The following is a 13,678-nucleotide window of genomic DNA, read 5'->3' as shown; positions in this document are numbered from 1 at the left end:
TTCATTTCTGTTATCTGCCCTTAGTTGGACCACCTGCACACATCTTTAAAAAAAATTATATTTATATATATATATATATATGTGTGTGTGTGTGTGTATAAAGTGCTTGATAAGTCATAAGGAACTCCATAAATATTCTATATTACTAAGAAAATGATTTTTAGAAACAAAACAATAGGCTCAATGAAAAACAGAATTATTTCAATGAAAAATGAATCTCAGCAACATTAGACAGGAGAAAAACATGTCAAGAAAATTAAGCAAGACACAAACTTTTTCAGAAATATTGAAAAAGGTCAGATCGCAAATAGAAGTCATTTTATATCAATAGACGTGAATCCCAAATTCAAGTCACTCAGACATAATATGGTCAACTTCAACAGTACAATGAAAAGCAGATGGTATTCCAAGCAATCAAGCAGAAAAATATAAATGATCAAAAACAAGTGTATAAAATTGCACAAAATATTTCCATATAAGGAAGAAATGATTGAATCTATAATGCAACATGTCTAAAATTAAGAAGTACGGTACTTCTTCATCAAATTAATTTTTCAGTTAAATGTTCTTCTTCAAAGAGATTAAGATTCCAATTTCAAGAATTTGTAGAAATATTGAGATTAAGGAAGTTTTAGTGATTAATAGAAAAGGTTAAGAACAAAAAGGATCTTCAAACTTTCACCATGTAGAAGAAATGACAGATATTATTAAATTATGCTCATTTAAATTTTAACCATAGATGTGACCAAACAGTAGTATTGTTCCAATTTACAACTAAGTGATACAGATAGACTGGGGGAGGGGGGAGGAGATAGGGAAGAGAGGAATAAGTTGCCTATGGTTGGCACAGATGAAAACAGAGAAAAGAAATATGTCAAAGCAGGTGGAAGAGGATGAAGGTGCAGAAATAATCCCAGAGCAACGACTGTCTCAAAAAGAAGAAAAGATGAATTTTTTCAAAGTAGCCGGCAGAGCCAGTAGTAGAAGTTATCGGACACATGGTATTTTATGAGCATGTATATGTTTTGGTAAAAGTTGGAAAAGGGCATATTTGCCTATTTCTGTTTCTGGTGGGTGGTTTCCTAGTAATTATGAAGAATCACAGGTACATGTTACAGTCTCCATTTCACCTTTCCAGGAATGTATCTTTCCTGGGTAATAGTTGCTAAGAAACGGGGATCTGTCTTTGGCCTTTGTTATCAGTGACCTGGATAAAAGTATAGGTACAGGCTCAACAGGTTGGGGGGGGGGGGGTAACCCAGGGGGTGACGTCTCCCATGGGGGGAAAAGTAACTGAAGCCAACGGGAGGCGGAACCCTGCAGGTATCCTGGCTCTCAGGTGGCGCCCCCTGGGGGATGAATCGCGTTGACGGCCCTTCCATGGGGGTCTCCGTGCTGGATTGTGGGGGGAGGGCAAGGCGGGCCCTGCTGTGGGGAAGAGGAAAACCGCCCAGTACAGGAAGGGGGGCCCGGAGAGCTGGTGAAGCCGCGGTCAGCAGCAGGAAGAAGGACTGAGCTGGGAAGGGAGTGAGGACGAGCTGCCCTGGGAGAGGCCGGAAGGGGAGACTGACAGATGCTGCCCCCTGCCTGTGGGGGGGAGAACGAAGGGCCCGGAGGGGACGCCGCTAACGCGCCAGACCTTTAGGGGGAAAGGAAGCATTGGTGGCTGCCCCTGCTTAGCCGTCCCCAGCTCTGAAAACACCAGCGCCACCGTGTGGACTGGGGGTCTGGGACCGAAGTCAGCAAGGGCCGAGTTCAAATCTTTCTCGGGCACTTCCTACCTGGGAGATGCTGGGCAAGTCCCGGAACTTCCCTCGGCCTCAGTTTCCCCATCAGTAGAATGGGGCGATAATGGCACGCACCCCACCGGGTTCTTGTGACTCCTGAGGTCGCGTGTGTTTGGGGCTATTTTCCTCTGGGCTTCACACTCCCCACTCCGGCCTCAGATGCACTTGTTCCTTCTCTTCCTGATCCAGGCGCTTCTTCCGGGAACCTTCGGAAGTTCTTGGGAAGGTGAGTGAGTGAACGGGGACGCAGCAGAGGTTTTCAAGTGGATCCCCAAAGCCCGACCCCAGAGGAAAGGGGCCTAGTGCAGGCTGAGTGTCGGAGGGTTAGTGAGGGCGGCACAAAACTAGTCAGAGGGAGACCCAGGTCCGGGGGAAAGGTCAGCCGGGCTCTCCTGGTCTCAGGCCACCATCGGGAGCTTCCCCAGGAGATCCCCTGGGGTCCCCGCCTTCCAGCCAGTTTCCGCAGGCTCTGGGGGGGTAGGGCTGCCTCAGGAAGCTTGCTCCTTCCCCTACCAAGCAGGGATGTGAGGGCGCTTCTCAAAGATCTGGGGATCCAAGAGATGGGAAGGGACGCCCAGAAGTCGGGAGCTGATTTCCCACACACCCTTCTGGGATTCTCTCTTCCTCTTTGCAGAGCTTTTTCCTCTCTTTCTGTTTGCCCTTCCTTTTCCCTCCTTAAATGCTCTCGGAATTACTTTGTTCAGCTGGATGCCCACCAAAGCTTTCTTCACACTGTTTAATTCCAGCTGCCGCTCTGACGTCACCCATGATCATCCACCACCCATTTTCCACTATCAGTTACTTGCTTGAAGTTGTGTTGGGTCCATGGCCTATCTTTCACTCACTTTTTTCTAACTTTTTAAAAACCAAATCTGATCTTTGCTCTAAGAACACAACAGTCTGCACCGAGAGCTGCGTCAGAGATAACTCCCATATCAGTAGCATCTGTTCTTGTCCATTAGATAGAATTCTTCTCATTTTTCCCATTTACTAACCCAAAATATGTGGTCTTTATCCCTATTAAATTTCATCTTGTTGGTTTCAACTTATACTTTGAGAACTTTTTGGGTCTGTCATCAGCCGTGTAGCTCTCCCTCCCTTTTGTGTCATCCTCCCAGTAATAAGATAGTCATTAGATTCAGAACCAAGTTGAGGAAGCCAAGGAGAGACCCCTTGGCCATCTCTCCAGAGACTTCCCTCTGAGGGAAATCAGTCTCTGTGATCCAGCCACTTCCAGGTCACCTAACGATATCCTCGTCTGTCCCAGAGATCTCCGTCAGGTCAGCCCAGATATCCTGGTGAATGTCTGAAATCGAGGCATTCCGGGGCGTGCCTTGTATCCGTCCTTGTTCGTGTGCATTGTTTTCAAATTTATCGAAATCAAGAAAATAAAAGAATTGAGAATTGTAGAAAGAGAAGCTTGATGAGAGAATTTAACGGAGAACGAGCTGCCTCACTGCAGGGAAGGGCCCACTAGGATGGGGGATTCCACCAGCCAGAGATTCCGAGGGATCACTCGGGTTCTCGGGATCGGGAAGTTCCTCAATCTGTCTCTCTCCTGGTTATCAGCTTGTCCAGAAACCAGCTGTTGGATCAGCCGGCCCTCGTGGTCTACACCATGCTGGGGAACGACGTGTGCAACGGGTGAGTAGCTGACGAGGGTCCGGCCGTCCTGGTCCCGCAGCTGACCCTCCGCCAGCGCCTGGGAAACGACGTTCGCTGTTTAAGCTCAGAGCCCCCGTGGAGAGGGAGCTTGGCGCCCGGCCCTGGGTGTTACACACGAGGGAACACAGCTTGCCCTTGATCCCAGGCTAATGATGGCCAAGCCAAGACGGCCGTAAGGTGGGGAAAAAGCTCAGGGTGCCGCCCTCGCCCGGCACCAACGCTGTGCTGGAAATAAACCTCAAGGCCCTTCCTGGGCCCGGACGCCTTGTTCTCACGATGGGGGTGTTCAGACCCAGGTGATTGGCCCCCAATGTGCCAGGGAAGGGTGTGCCAGGCGGCAGCACCAGCATTTCCCCTTTGCCTACATGCCCCGGGCCCCCCCACCTCTCTAATACAAAATACTCAAGCCCGGCTTCTCCCACCCGCCAACTGCCAGCTCTCCCCCGGAGGCTGGGAAAATACTGTCCTGGTTCCCCAGAGGGCAGCAAACGGGCTGAGGAAGAGGCTGCCAGGAGCTCTGCCCCCAGAGAACCAAGGCCCTCCCAGGACACACTGGCGAGGCTGGGCGCCCCCCCCCCGGCACTTCTCAGCTTTCTCGGGGTTTCCTCGACCTCCGAGTTCCCACGGGCAGAAGCGCTGCACACGGCGGCTGGGGGACATGGGATGGTGCTCCCACTTGGAAAGGTGGCTCTGAGGGAACAGGAGAGAAGGGAGGGACCCCTGAAAATCCTGCTGTTCCCCCAGCTGTTAATAAAAGGGGCTCTCACCCGGGGGAGAAAACCTTTATGAGTAAAGTAGGAAGAAGCGTCCTGGGCACAGCTGGCATCTCCAGCTGCAGGGACCAGGGCAAGGCTCTGCCGGGGCCTCTAGTCTGTCCAATCTGCCAAATGGGGGGTGGGGGAAAGGACCGACCCAACAAGCATTCAGCAAAGGCCCAAACCACAGTCTCTCTTCTGGGAAGGGGGGACAGCGCCGGCCTTCGGGGTCTGGGAACAGGGAGGGGGCTCAGGAGGTAGGGGCGCCAGGAGCAGGGGCGCGGGGACGCGGGGAGCTCCGCTTTCTGCCCTAGTCCCGCCCCCCCCACTGATTTTGGGGGTGGTCGGGCTCAGGCGCTTCCCTTCTCCCACGCTGAGCCCCGGCTTCTCCCGGGGGAGGGGGACGCTGCGGCCGACCTGCTCCCAGCCCCTGGGTGTCCTTCACCGCCAGGAAGAACAACACGGAGTCGGAGATGAGCACCCCGGAGGCCCTGCGAGCTCACGTCCTGGACACGCTGGCCTTCCTCGATTCCCGCCTCCCCCGGGGCAGCCACGTGGTCCTCTCCGGCCTGGCGGGCGGGCGCTTCCTCTGGGACACCCTGCACGCTCGCCTCCATCCTCTGGGTACGTCCGGGCCGGGCCGGGCGCTTTCCGCGGGCGTGGGACTGGCCGCCGCCTTGTTGCTGGCACGTGAGCGCCCAGGCGGGAGCCGCGGCAGCGCAAGATCTCCAGGAACTTGGCCCAGAGCCCAAGGGCTTAGGCGGTCCCCGAGGCGCCTTGGGGGAAGGGCTGGGGAGAGGGGCTGGATTTCTCGGCAGGTTTAAGACGAGGGCCCCCCTGCAGCCCCGAGGCCGGTCCTGGGGCTCCCGCTGCCTGGGCCAGGTTGGGGGATGCTGGAGGCCCCGGGCGGCTCCCAGAAGCCTCAGGCGTTAAAAGTCTTTGTACCCGGGCCCAGCGCTCACCCCCTGCGGTGCCTCATTAATGTCCGGGGGACTTAAGTCCACAAAGAACCACAGCGGCGGCTCCCAGGGGGCTTCGGCTGCTTTTCCTCCCGGAAGTTGGGACCGGGCTGAGTGGTCCTTCCCTTGGTCCTTCCCTTGGTCCTTCCCTTGGTCCTTCGTCCCCTTCTTTCCCTCGGTCAAACGCCCGGCAGCCGTCAGGAGTCCCCTCTGCTTCTTTAGGCAGTCGGTAAACAAAGTGCCTACTGTGTGCCAGGAACCCAGCGAAGCTCTGGGGACACAAAAAAAGAGGGGGAGGGGACAGGAGAGAGTCCTGCCTTCAAGGAGCTCCCGCTCTCTGGGGGGCGGGAGGGGGAGAAGCGCCAAACAGTGACAACAAACAGCGGCCTTTGCCCTTTGATCGACCTTCACCCTCCACCTTCGGCTTTCTGAGGCCTCCTGGCTCTCCTTGATAACCTGGCCCGTGTCCAGCATCCCCCTCCCCCTTCCTGCCAACCCCGCCCCTACCCCCCCTTTGACTCGGCCCAGGAGGGTCACCGGCCTGTGGGGCTTGGAGCCCGGAGGCTGGGCCACAGCAGAGACCCGACCCTCCCACCTCGGCCACTGCCCTTCTCAGCTCCCTCTGCAGGCTGGGAGCTCCCCGGGCCAAGAGCCACAGCAAGCTCTACATGCAGGAGGGCGAGGGTCTCCTCCTGGGGGGAGGGGTAGGGGCGGGACCCCCAGAGTGAGGAGGCCGGAATGCTGGAAGGAGGGGGCTGTGTGTGTGAGTGTGTGTGAGAGTGTGTGAGTGTGAGAGTGTGTGAGAGAGAGTGTGAGTGAGAGTGTGTGAGAGTGTGTGTGTGTGAGAGTGAGTGTGAATGTGTGAGTGTGTGTGTGTGAGAGTGAGTGTGAATGTGTGAGTGTGAGAGTGTGTGTGTGAGAGTGAGTGTGAATGTGTGAGTGTGAGAGTGTGTGTGTGAGAGTGAGTGTGAATGTGTGAGTGTGAGTGTGTGTGTGTGAGAGTGAGTGTGTGTGTGTGTGTGAGAGTGAGTGTGAATGTGTGAGTGTGTGAGAGAGAGTGAGTGAGTCGTGAGTGTGTGGGAGAAAGTGTGAGTGTGAGAGTGTGTGAGAGTGTGTGTGAGAGAGAGTGTGAGTGTGAGTGAGCAGGAAGAGCCCAGATGTCACAACCACCTGGGCTGCTCCCAAAGGGCTCCCAGGAGTCGGGCCCCGGATGGCCAGAAGGGCCTCCTCCCTCAGCAGCGGCTGTGTCCACCATGAACAGAACCAGGCTGTTCCCCAGGGGCATGGACTGGGCTCCGTCCTTAGCGCCTCCCCCCCAGGCCTTTTCCCCAAGCCAGTTTAAGGCCAACTGCTCATACGTGGGTGTCCCCAAGGCTTCTCTGACCGCTGCAGGTTGGCTCTCAGCAGCTCTGGGCTCCTGCCCAATTCTGGGAGCCTCTGAGTGTCCCAGCACCAGGAGCCCTCTCAGAGTGTCCCAGCACCAGGAGGCCCTCTCAGAGCGTCCCTGCGTGGGGAGGACCTCTCAGAGCGTCCCAGCACCAGGAGGCCCTCTCAGAGCGTCCCTGCGTGGGGAGGACCTCTCAGAGCGTCCCAGCCAGGCCCTCTCAGAGCGTCCCAGCCAGGCCCTCTCAGAGCGTCCCAGCCAGGAGGCCCTCTCAGAGCGTCCCAGTGCCAGGAGGCCCTCTCAGAGCGTCCCTGCGCCAGGAGCCCTCTCGAGCGTCCCAGCGCCAGGAGGCCCTCTCAGAGCGTCCCTGCGCCAGGAGCCCTCTCGAGCGTCCCAGCGCCAGGAGGCCCTCTCAGAGCGTCCCAGCACCAGGAGGCCCTCTCAGAGCGTCCCTGCGTGGGGAGGACCTCTCAGAGCGTCCCAGTGCCAGGAGGCCCTCTCAGAGCGTCCCTGCGCCAGGAGGCCCTCTCAGAGTGTCCCTGCGCCAGGAGTCCTCTCAGAGCGTCCCAGCCAGGCCCTCTCAGAGCGTCCCAGCGCCAGGAGGCCCTCTCGAGCGTCCCAGCGCCAGGAGGCCCTCTCAGAGCGTCCCAGCCAGGAGGCCCTCTCAGAGCGTCCCTGCGCCAGGAGCCCTCTCAGAGCGTCCCAGCCAGGAGGCCCGGAGGTCGGGCCTGGGACCCAGTCGGGAGCTTTACCCCGAGGGCCTTGGCCACTGGCGCTTTGGCTTCCTGCGGCTGCTCAGCCTTTGTCGGGAGGACCCGACTCCCCCTGAAGCCACGGTCTCTGACTTCCAGGCCAGCTGAACAGGGACGTCACCTACAAGCAGCTCTACGCCTTCCTCAGCTGCCTCCAGGTGAGCGGCCGGGTGGGCTCCACACCGGGGTCCCCACGCCGGCCTCTTCCTGCCTGACCAGTGTCCAACGTTGTCCCTCTGCAGGTGAACCCCTGCCGGGGCTGGATGACCGCCAACGAGACTCTGCGAACTCTGACCTCTCAAGTAGGAGGCCGCCCCCCCCATCCTCGGGGAGGGACCTTCTCCAAGGGGGCGGGAGCCGGGCTCAGACTTAGTGTAGAAACGGAGCAGTGGGAGGGGGGCGGGGAAGGACTTTATAAATGTGTCTGTGTACACACTCGTATTGGGAGGGAGGGAGAGGGGAGATGGAGGGGGAGGGGGGGGGGCGATAAACTCAGCTTGGCTTTGTAGACTTAGTCTCTGCGAGTGCAGGGAGGGGTGGGGGAAGGGAAGCAGGGGGCACTTTGGGAATCCCAAATTGGAACCAGGAGCTTTCCTGGGCCCCTTTGGTCTCCCCCTTTGCAGCGGGCCCTGCAACTTTCCAAGGTTCTGCAAGAAATCGCAGCCAGTGAGAAATTCGCCAGCTTGAGCCTCCTGTACCTGGATTACCCTTTAAGAGAAAGTGAGCGCCCCCGTTCTGGGCTGGGAAAGCCCCGGGGAGGGGGGGCAGTCGCTGGTGAGGGCCCCGGGCTCCTGCTTGTGGGGCCCATTTAAACAAATGGCAACAGGCTCGTGAGCTTGAGGGGAAGCTCCTGCAGTGGCAGCTGGAGCCCAGTCCTGCCTCTGTGCCCTCAGTTTGCTCATCTGCAGAAGGGGCGGCCTGGGAGGGCCTGCGGGGAGCCCCCCAGACCCTCCCTTGGGCACAGGAGGAGCGCCCGGCCCACGGGTCTCCGGGAGGGGAGGGGACTTGGAACTCAGAGCGTCACCCAATGATGCTAAAAATGGATTTTACTCGTAATTGGGAGGAAGTGAAATATGATTTTAAAAAAGGAGAGAGTGACAGGGGATGAAGGGGAGGCCGCGGTGCCGGTGACTCTGTCAGCAACAAAGGGCAGGAGGGGAAGAGCAGAGAGTGGGACGGAAGGGCCAGGAGGGTCTGGGGGCCGGGGAGACGCGGCTTGTTTGTAGGAGGCAAGGAAGGAGCATCGGACTTGGGGGGGGGCAGAGGGGTCTGCGGGGGGGCAGGATGGCCGGGGGAGGGGAGGCCGCCTCCTCCCGCACGGTGATGTCATTTTGGGTCCTGTTCAAGAACAGAGGACAACAACCAAGACTGACAGATGGATAGAGGTGGGGGGGGGGAGAGGGGGGGGAAGGAGAGGAAGAAAGAAAGAGAGGGAGGGAGGGAAGGGAAGGGAGAGGAAAAAAGGATGGAAGGAAGGAAGAAACAAAGAGGGAGGGAGGAAGAATGGAAAGAAGGGAGAAAAAGAGGGAGGAAGTTAATCGGGTGCTCACAAATGGCAGAGGCAAAAATAAGCTCAAAACCAGGAAGTGCTTTGGAAAGCTCCAAATCACTGAGCAGCAGAATTCACCTTTAACTTTTAGATGCTTTTTCTGATGACTAGAGGTCGGTAGAAGCACATTCGTTAGGCAGAGGGAGCCCCGGGAGCTCTGTACCCCCTGAGGCCGCGGGAGTCGGGCCAGGCCACTTACAGTTCTGGGGGCCACAGGCCGGGAAGCCGAGAGCTCAGCCCGGGGACCGAAGGGCCCAGAACCAGCCTCCGGGTCCAGGGTTTGGCAAAAAGCTCAGGTTCCGGCGCCATAATCACTTGGTCCTGTGCCCGCAGTATCTGAGGAATGGCGGAGGAGAGGGGGAGAGACCTGGCAGCTGATCGAGCCTTCGGACGGCTTCCACCCCAGCGAGGTGAGGGCTGGGCAGGCCTGGGGGGGGGGGGTCACACGAAGGCCTTGAAGGACCCTCCCAGGAGCTAAGGGAGCCACTGCGGCCAGAGGGGCTTGTGCTGCCCGCCCACGGGTGCGCTCCTGAGAGGTGCCCAGGGCGGGGTGGGGGTGGAGGTTCCCCACCCGTCCCCCGCCCTCCATCCCAACAACAAAGGGCCTCCGACAGCAGGCTCAGAGAAGGCTCCTTCTGGCCCTCGTGGCCCAGCCCGACTCCAGACCTCCTGGGCCCAGAGCCGGCCCCTCCCTCCCTCGGAAGAGGGAGAGTCCCTGAGAAGAGCCAGCTAGAATCTTGGCGGCCAGGCGTGGGCAGGCCCGCGTGGGAGGCCCCCTGAGGGAGCGAAAAGCCAGCAGGAGGGTGGGGGGCTAGCCCCCCAGGGAAGTCTAAGGTCAAAAGTCAGCACCAGGAGGGTCAAAGACTTCCTTCTAAAAAGGGGCCCAGGGGCAGCTGGGGGGTGCAGTGGGTAGAGCCCCAGCCCCAGAGTCAGGAGGACCCGACTCAAATCTGGCCTCAGACACTTAACATGTCCTGCCTGTGTGACCCTGGGCAAGTCACCTAACCCCAATTGTCTCAGCAAAGAAAATAAAAATAAAAAGGAGTCAGTCACCAAAGGCACCAAAGTGCAAACAGAGACAGCGCAGGCAGGAAATGCCGCTTCTGTCATTCTGGGAGAAGAGAATTTAGGCAGGGAAGGTCCAGAGCTCAGAGCGTCAGGCCTGAAGCTCAGAACGTCGGCCTGATCACCAGCAGATAAACAGAACTGGGCTGGAGAGTCTGGGGGCCTCCCCCGCCTCCGCCTGCAGCATCGCTCCCAGAAGCCCCTGGGGCGGAGCTTGGGGTTCCAGAAAGGCTCCTCACACGCCCTGGGCTGCTCTTCCTCTTGGGCCTGGGAAAGTCTGGGGGCCAGTCCTGCTTCACGCGCTCATCAGTCAGGCCTTCTATGGAGCAGCCGCCATGTGCGCAAAAGGGCGGCCCAGGCGAAGGCGGAGCATTTCCCCTCCCTGGGGAGGCTGGCGGTGGAGGCAGCCGGAACACAAATACCCGGCCCGAGGGAGGGAGGGAGGGAGGGATGATAGAGAGATGGAGGAATATGGAGACAGACAGACGGACGGACGGACGGCTAGATGGATGATGGATGTGTGTGGACATGATTGATACATAGATAAAAGGCCTGCTGACCAAAAGGGAGAGATGATACAGAGATAGACACCAAGTTCTAGACAAGATAGATAGAGATTAGCTATAATCAGTCCTGGGCTTCAGCCACTGTGCTAAGTGCTGGGGAGTCCAAGGAGAAAAGAAGCCCCTCCCCCCCTGGAGCTCACCTTCCGGGGGGAGTCGTGTGCCAGCTGAGGGAGGCCGAGCAGGGACCAAAGCTTGGGGGACTCGGGGAAGACTTCAGAGCTCAAACTGAGGCTTGAGGGAAATCAGGAGCTCCTGGGGGGGTTCCAGGCCTGCAGAAACTCGGGGGAGCCCTCGGGGAGACAGAGCTCGCCTGGGCTGGATTCGCAGAGTCTACAATGGGGAGGATGGAGGATGGTCCAGCCAAGTTGCAGCAGGGTTGGGAGCAGGTGGCGAAGAGCTTTCGGAGCGAGTCAGGGAGCTCCCGTTCGGTTCCAGGCCCAGGGGTTGGCCGAGGAAGGGCTGATGGGTCCCGTTTCTTCCTAAAGAAAATGGCTTTGGCAGCTGTTAGGAAGGGGGGGAGGGGGCAGAGACAAGGACTCCGGGAGGGTGACGGCCCAGCCGGAAGCACTTACCCGCTCGCCCCCCACCAGGCCCTGCGCCAAACACTGAGGAGGCAGAGAAGGATTAAACGGCCGGCCCTGCTCTCGAGGACGACCTGAGGGAGTCGGTCAGCAGAGGGGGGCCCTAAGCTGAGGAGAGTGGAGGGGCTTCGGCAGAAGGCGGGATCTGAGGTGGGGCCTAAAGGAAGAGGGGGAGCCACGTGATAGAGACGGGGCAGGAGAGAACCCCAGGAATGGGGGAGCCCGTGGAGAAAAGGAAGCTGCCATCCGGGATCCATGAGGAGGGCAGGAGCGAGGGGAAGACTGGAGAGGTAGCACGGAGCGGAGCTTCCAAAGCCAGGCAAGCGGCTTCCTCGGGCCTAGGAAGAGCAGGGAGCTGGGGCTTCACTGACACCCTCGGACCCAGCTCTGCATGGGAAAGGGGGTGGGAGCCGAGGGAGGAGGTCGCCTAAGCTCGAGGGGAAGGGGCCGCACTGGGAGGGCGATGGAGAGGAGGGAGCCTTCTAGAAAGGACGAACCTTGGCAAATAGTAGGTGGGGGGGGGGGCAGGACTGGAGAGAGAGAAGGTGAACTAGCCCCCCCGGAGGAAAGCTGGGTGACTGGGGGGATAGCAGCAACCTTGCTAACAGAGTTAGGAAAAGGGGCGGGGGAGGGGGGGAGTTAGTGAGTTGGGCTTTGGACTTGTTGGGTTTCCTAAAAATGCGCGCCCTGGCTGGTTCAAGAAGCGGACGTTCTAATGATGTAAAATGTGACGGCCAAACACACACCCCCTTGGGCAGGTGCTGGGGCTCCCCCGGAGACTGCCCTAAAACAGAATCCCTTAGGCCCCTCCCAGGGACCTGTCCGGGGCCTCCGAAGGGAAGGAGGATTCCTTGTCCGTCCCCGGCGGCAGAACTCCAAGTTTCAGGGACAAACGTGGGCTGAGGGGAGGGGCCGATGTTCTCCTGGGCCGAAGGGGAGATTCCCTCTTTCCGGGGGTCTTTAGGCCTGGTGGGGGGGGGGGTCATGATGGTGCCTCGGGCTGCGGAGCCACTGAGGGAGGGGACTTCTATGAAATGCCAGGAAAAGAGCATCTGATGCCCCGAAGCGAGGCCCCCCCCCTCCCCCGGCGCAGGGTTCGAAGCCGACGCGGTCGGGTCTCTCTCGCAGGCAGCCTCGCAGCTCGCCGCAGAGTTCTTCTGGGAGAAAGTGCTCCGGCGGTGGCCCCACGTCCTCGGGAAGGAGAATCCGTTCAACGCCCGGATCGAGCGGCTGTTTGGGGATCAGGGAGGTCACTGAGGGCCGCGGCCTCGGGCGCACTCGGACCGTCAGCACCCGAGCGGGACGACGGCCCCGGTCTCAGCCCCCCGGGATCTCCCGGCCCTCGGCGCCCATGGCCAGCCCCACGCCAGAGGCCCCAGGGCCGCAGACAGCCTCGCCCCTCCCCTTCCTCCCGCTCCACGCGGCCGGGTGCCCCTGAGCCACCCCAGTGATGGCGCCCCCTAGGGTTTCTCCATGGGACTGATTCTCCTCTGCTCGGCACCGAGACGCCTCCCTTAGACGTAAACGTCCCGGGCAAGGATTATTTTTGTGTCCTCGTCCCCCTGCCGAGCCCAAGGCGCGGGTGGTGCGGCGGGCAGAGCCTGGAACCGGGAGGTCCGATTCGGTCTCCGCCGCTCACTGTGGGCCCTGGGGATGTCCCTTAAGTCCTGTTTGCCTCAGTTTCCTCTGCTGCAAAATGGGGGCAGTAACGGCCCCCGCCCCCCGGGGCTGCCGTGAGGACAAAATGAAGCAGCGCGTGCGGCCCCTGACACATAGCAGGTGCGCTATGAGACTATTCCGCGGCCTCGCTCACAGGAGCTTGTGGGATGTGAGTAAAGTGCATTAAAGCGGGCTCCCCCTCCCGCCAGTGCATTTTCTGCAGAAATAAGCCCTCTCCCGTCAGACCCCGCAGCGGGGCGGGTCCGAATGCGGCCGGCCCCGTTCTCTCCCGGTCCGCCCCCGGGCCCCCGGGCCCCAGGCCTGGGCTTCGGAAACACAGGGGCCGCGGGATTGGCTGCGGGAAGCCGTGGGGGGAGGGGGAAGGGGGAGGGCAGGATCACCCGCGGCGGAGGGAAGGCGGCCAACAGGGAGCCGGGCCACATTTCCTTGAGGAGGGCGCCCCCTCCCGGCCTCGCCCAGAACTGCAGCGGGGCGCTCCCATCCTCAGCAATGAGCGAGCCCCGGCCTTCCTCAGCCCCCACGGGCCGCGGCGGCCGCGGGACCGGGAGAACGGGCCGCACCGCTCTCCGGCCGGGGTCCGCCCTGGCAGGGCTGGGAAGGCCCGGGGGTGGGGTCTGGGACTAGATCTGGGTCATGCGCCGCTGAGGCCCATGGGAAGTGGCCCCGGACAGCAGCATCCAGCGTCCTCCCGCCGCCCGAGAACTGCCGAAATGGCTGCCCAAAGAGCCGCCTCCGGGACCGGGAAGAAAGCGGCCCGAGCCCAGGCCCCGGGGGCTGGCGAACGTGAAGGCGAAGGGGCGGGAAAGGCGGGGCGGCCCCCACAGGCCCTGCTTCCTCGGGCTCCGGGGGCTAGTGAGAGCCCCCGCGAGGCCCAGTGTCCTGGGGGGCCGTGAGGGCCCGCGATCCTCGGACGAGCCTTCCTTCATCCCAAGACC

General features: G+C 59.8%; 1 protein-coding gene across 3 annotated transcripts in view; it reads left to right on the top strand.

Moving 5' to 3' along the window:
* The window catches only part of AOAH (acyloxyacyl hydrolase), an 80,989-nt gene extending 68,063 nt beyond the window's left edge, over positions 1-12,926 (top strand). For 2 of the 3 annotated variants that reach the window (XM_051978400.1, XM_051978409.1), the window contains exons 15-21: positions 1,977-2,013; positions 3,357-3,431; positions 4,659-4,831; positions 7,402-7,460; positions 7,545-7,604; positions 7,926-8,022; positions 12,192-12,926. In XM_051978400.1, coding sequence (XP_051834360.1) covers positions 1,977-2,013; positions 3,357-3,431; positions 4,659-4,831; positions 7,402-7,460; positions 7,545-7,604; positions 7,926-8,022; positions 12,192-12,514 — 824 coding nt within the window. In that variant the 3' untranslated portion in view covers positions 12,515-12,926. Of the gene's footprint in view, positions 1-1,976; positions 2,014-3,356; positions 3,432-4,658; positions 4,832-7,401; positions 7,461-7,544; positions 7,605-7,925; positions 8,023-9,184; positions 9,262-12,191 lie in introns of all 3 variants that reach the window. The other variant, XM_051978415.1, reaches the window with a different exon arrangement.
* Positions 12,927-13,678: the final 752 nt, after the last annotated feature.

This window comes from Antechinus flavipes, chromosome 1 (assembly GCF_016432865.1).
Source record: "Antechinus flavipes isolate AdamAnt ecotype Samford, QLD, Australia chromosome 1, AdamAnt_v2, whole genome shotgun sequence".
NCBI classification, from domain to species: domain Eukaryota; kingdom Metazoa; phylum Chordata; class Mammalia; order Dasyuromorphia; family Dasyuridae; genus Antechinus; species Antechinus flavipes.
This window is presented reverse-complemented; position numbering and strand designations above follow the sequence as displayed.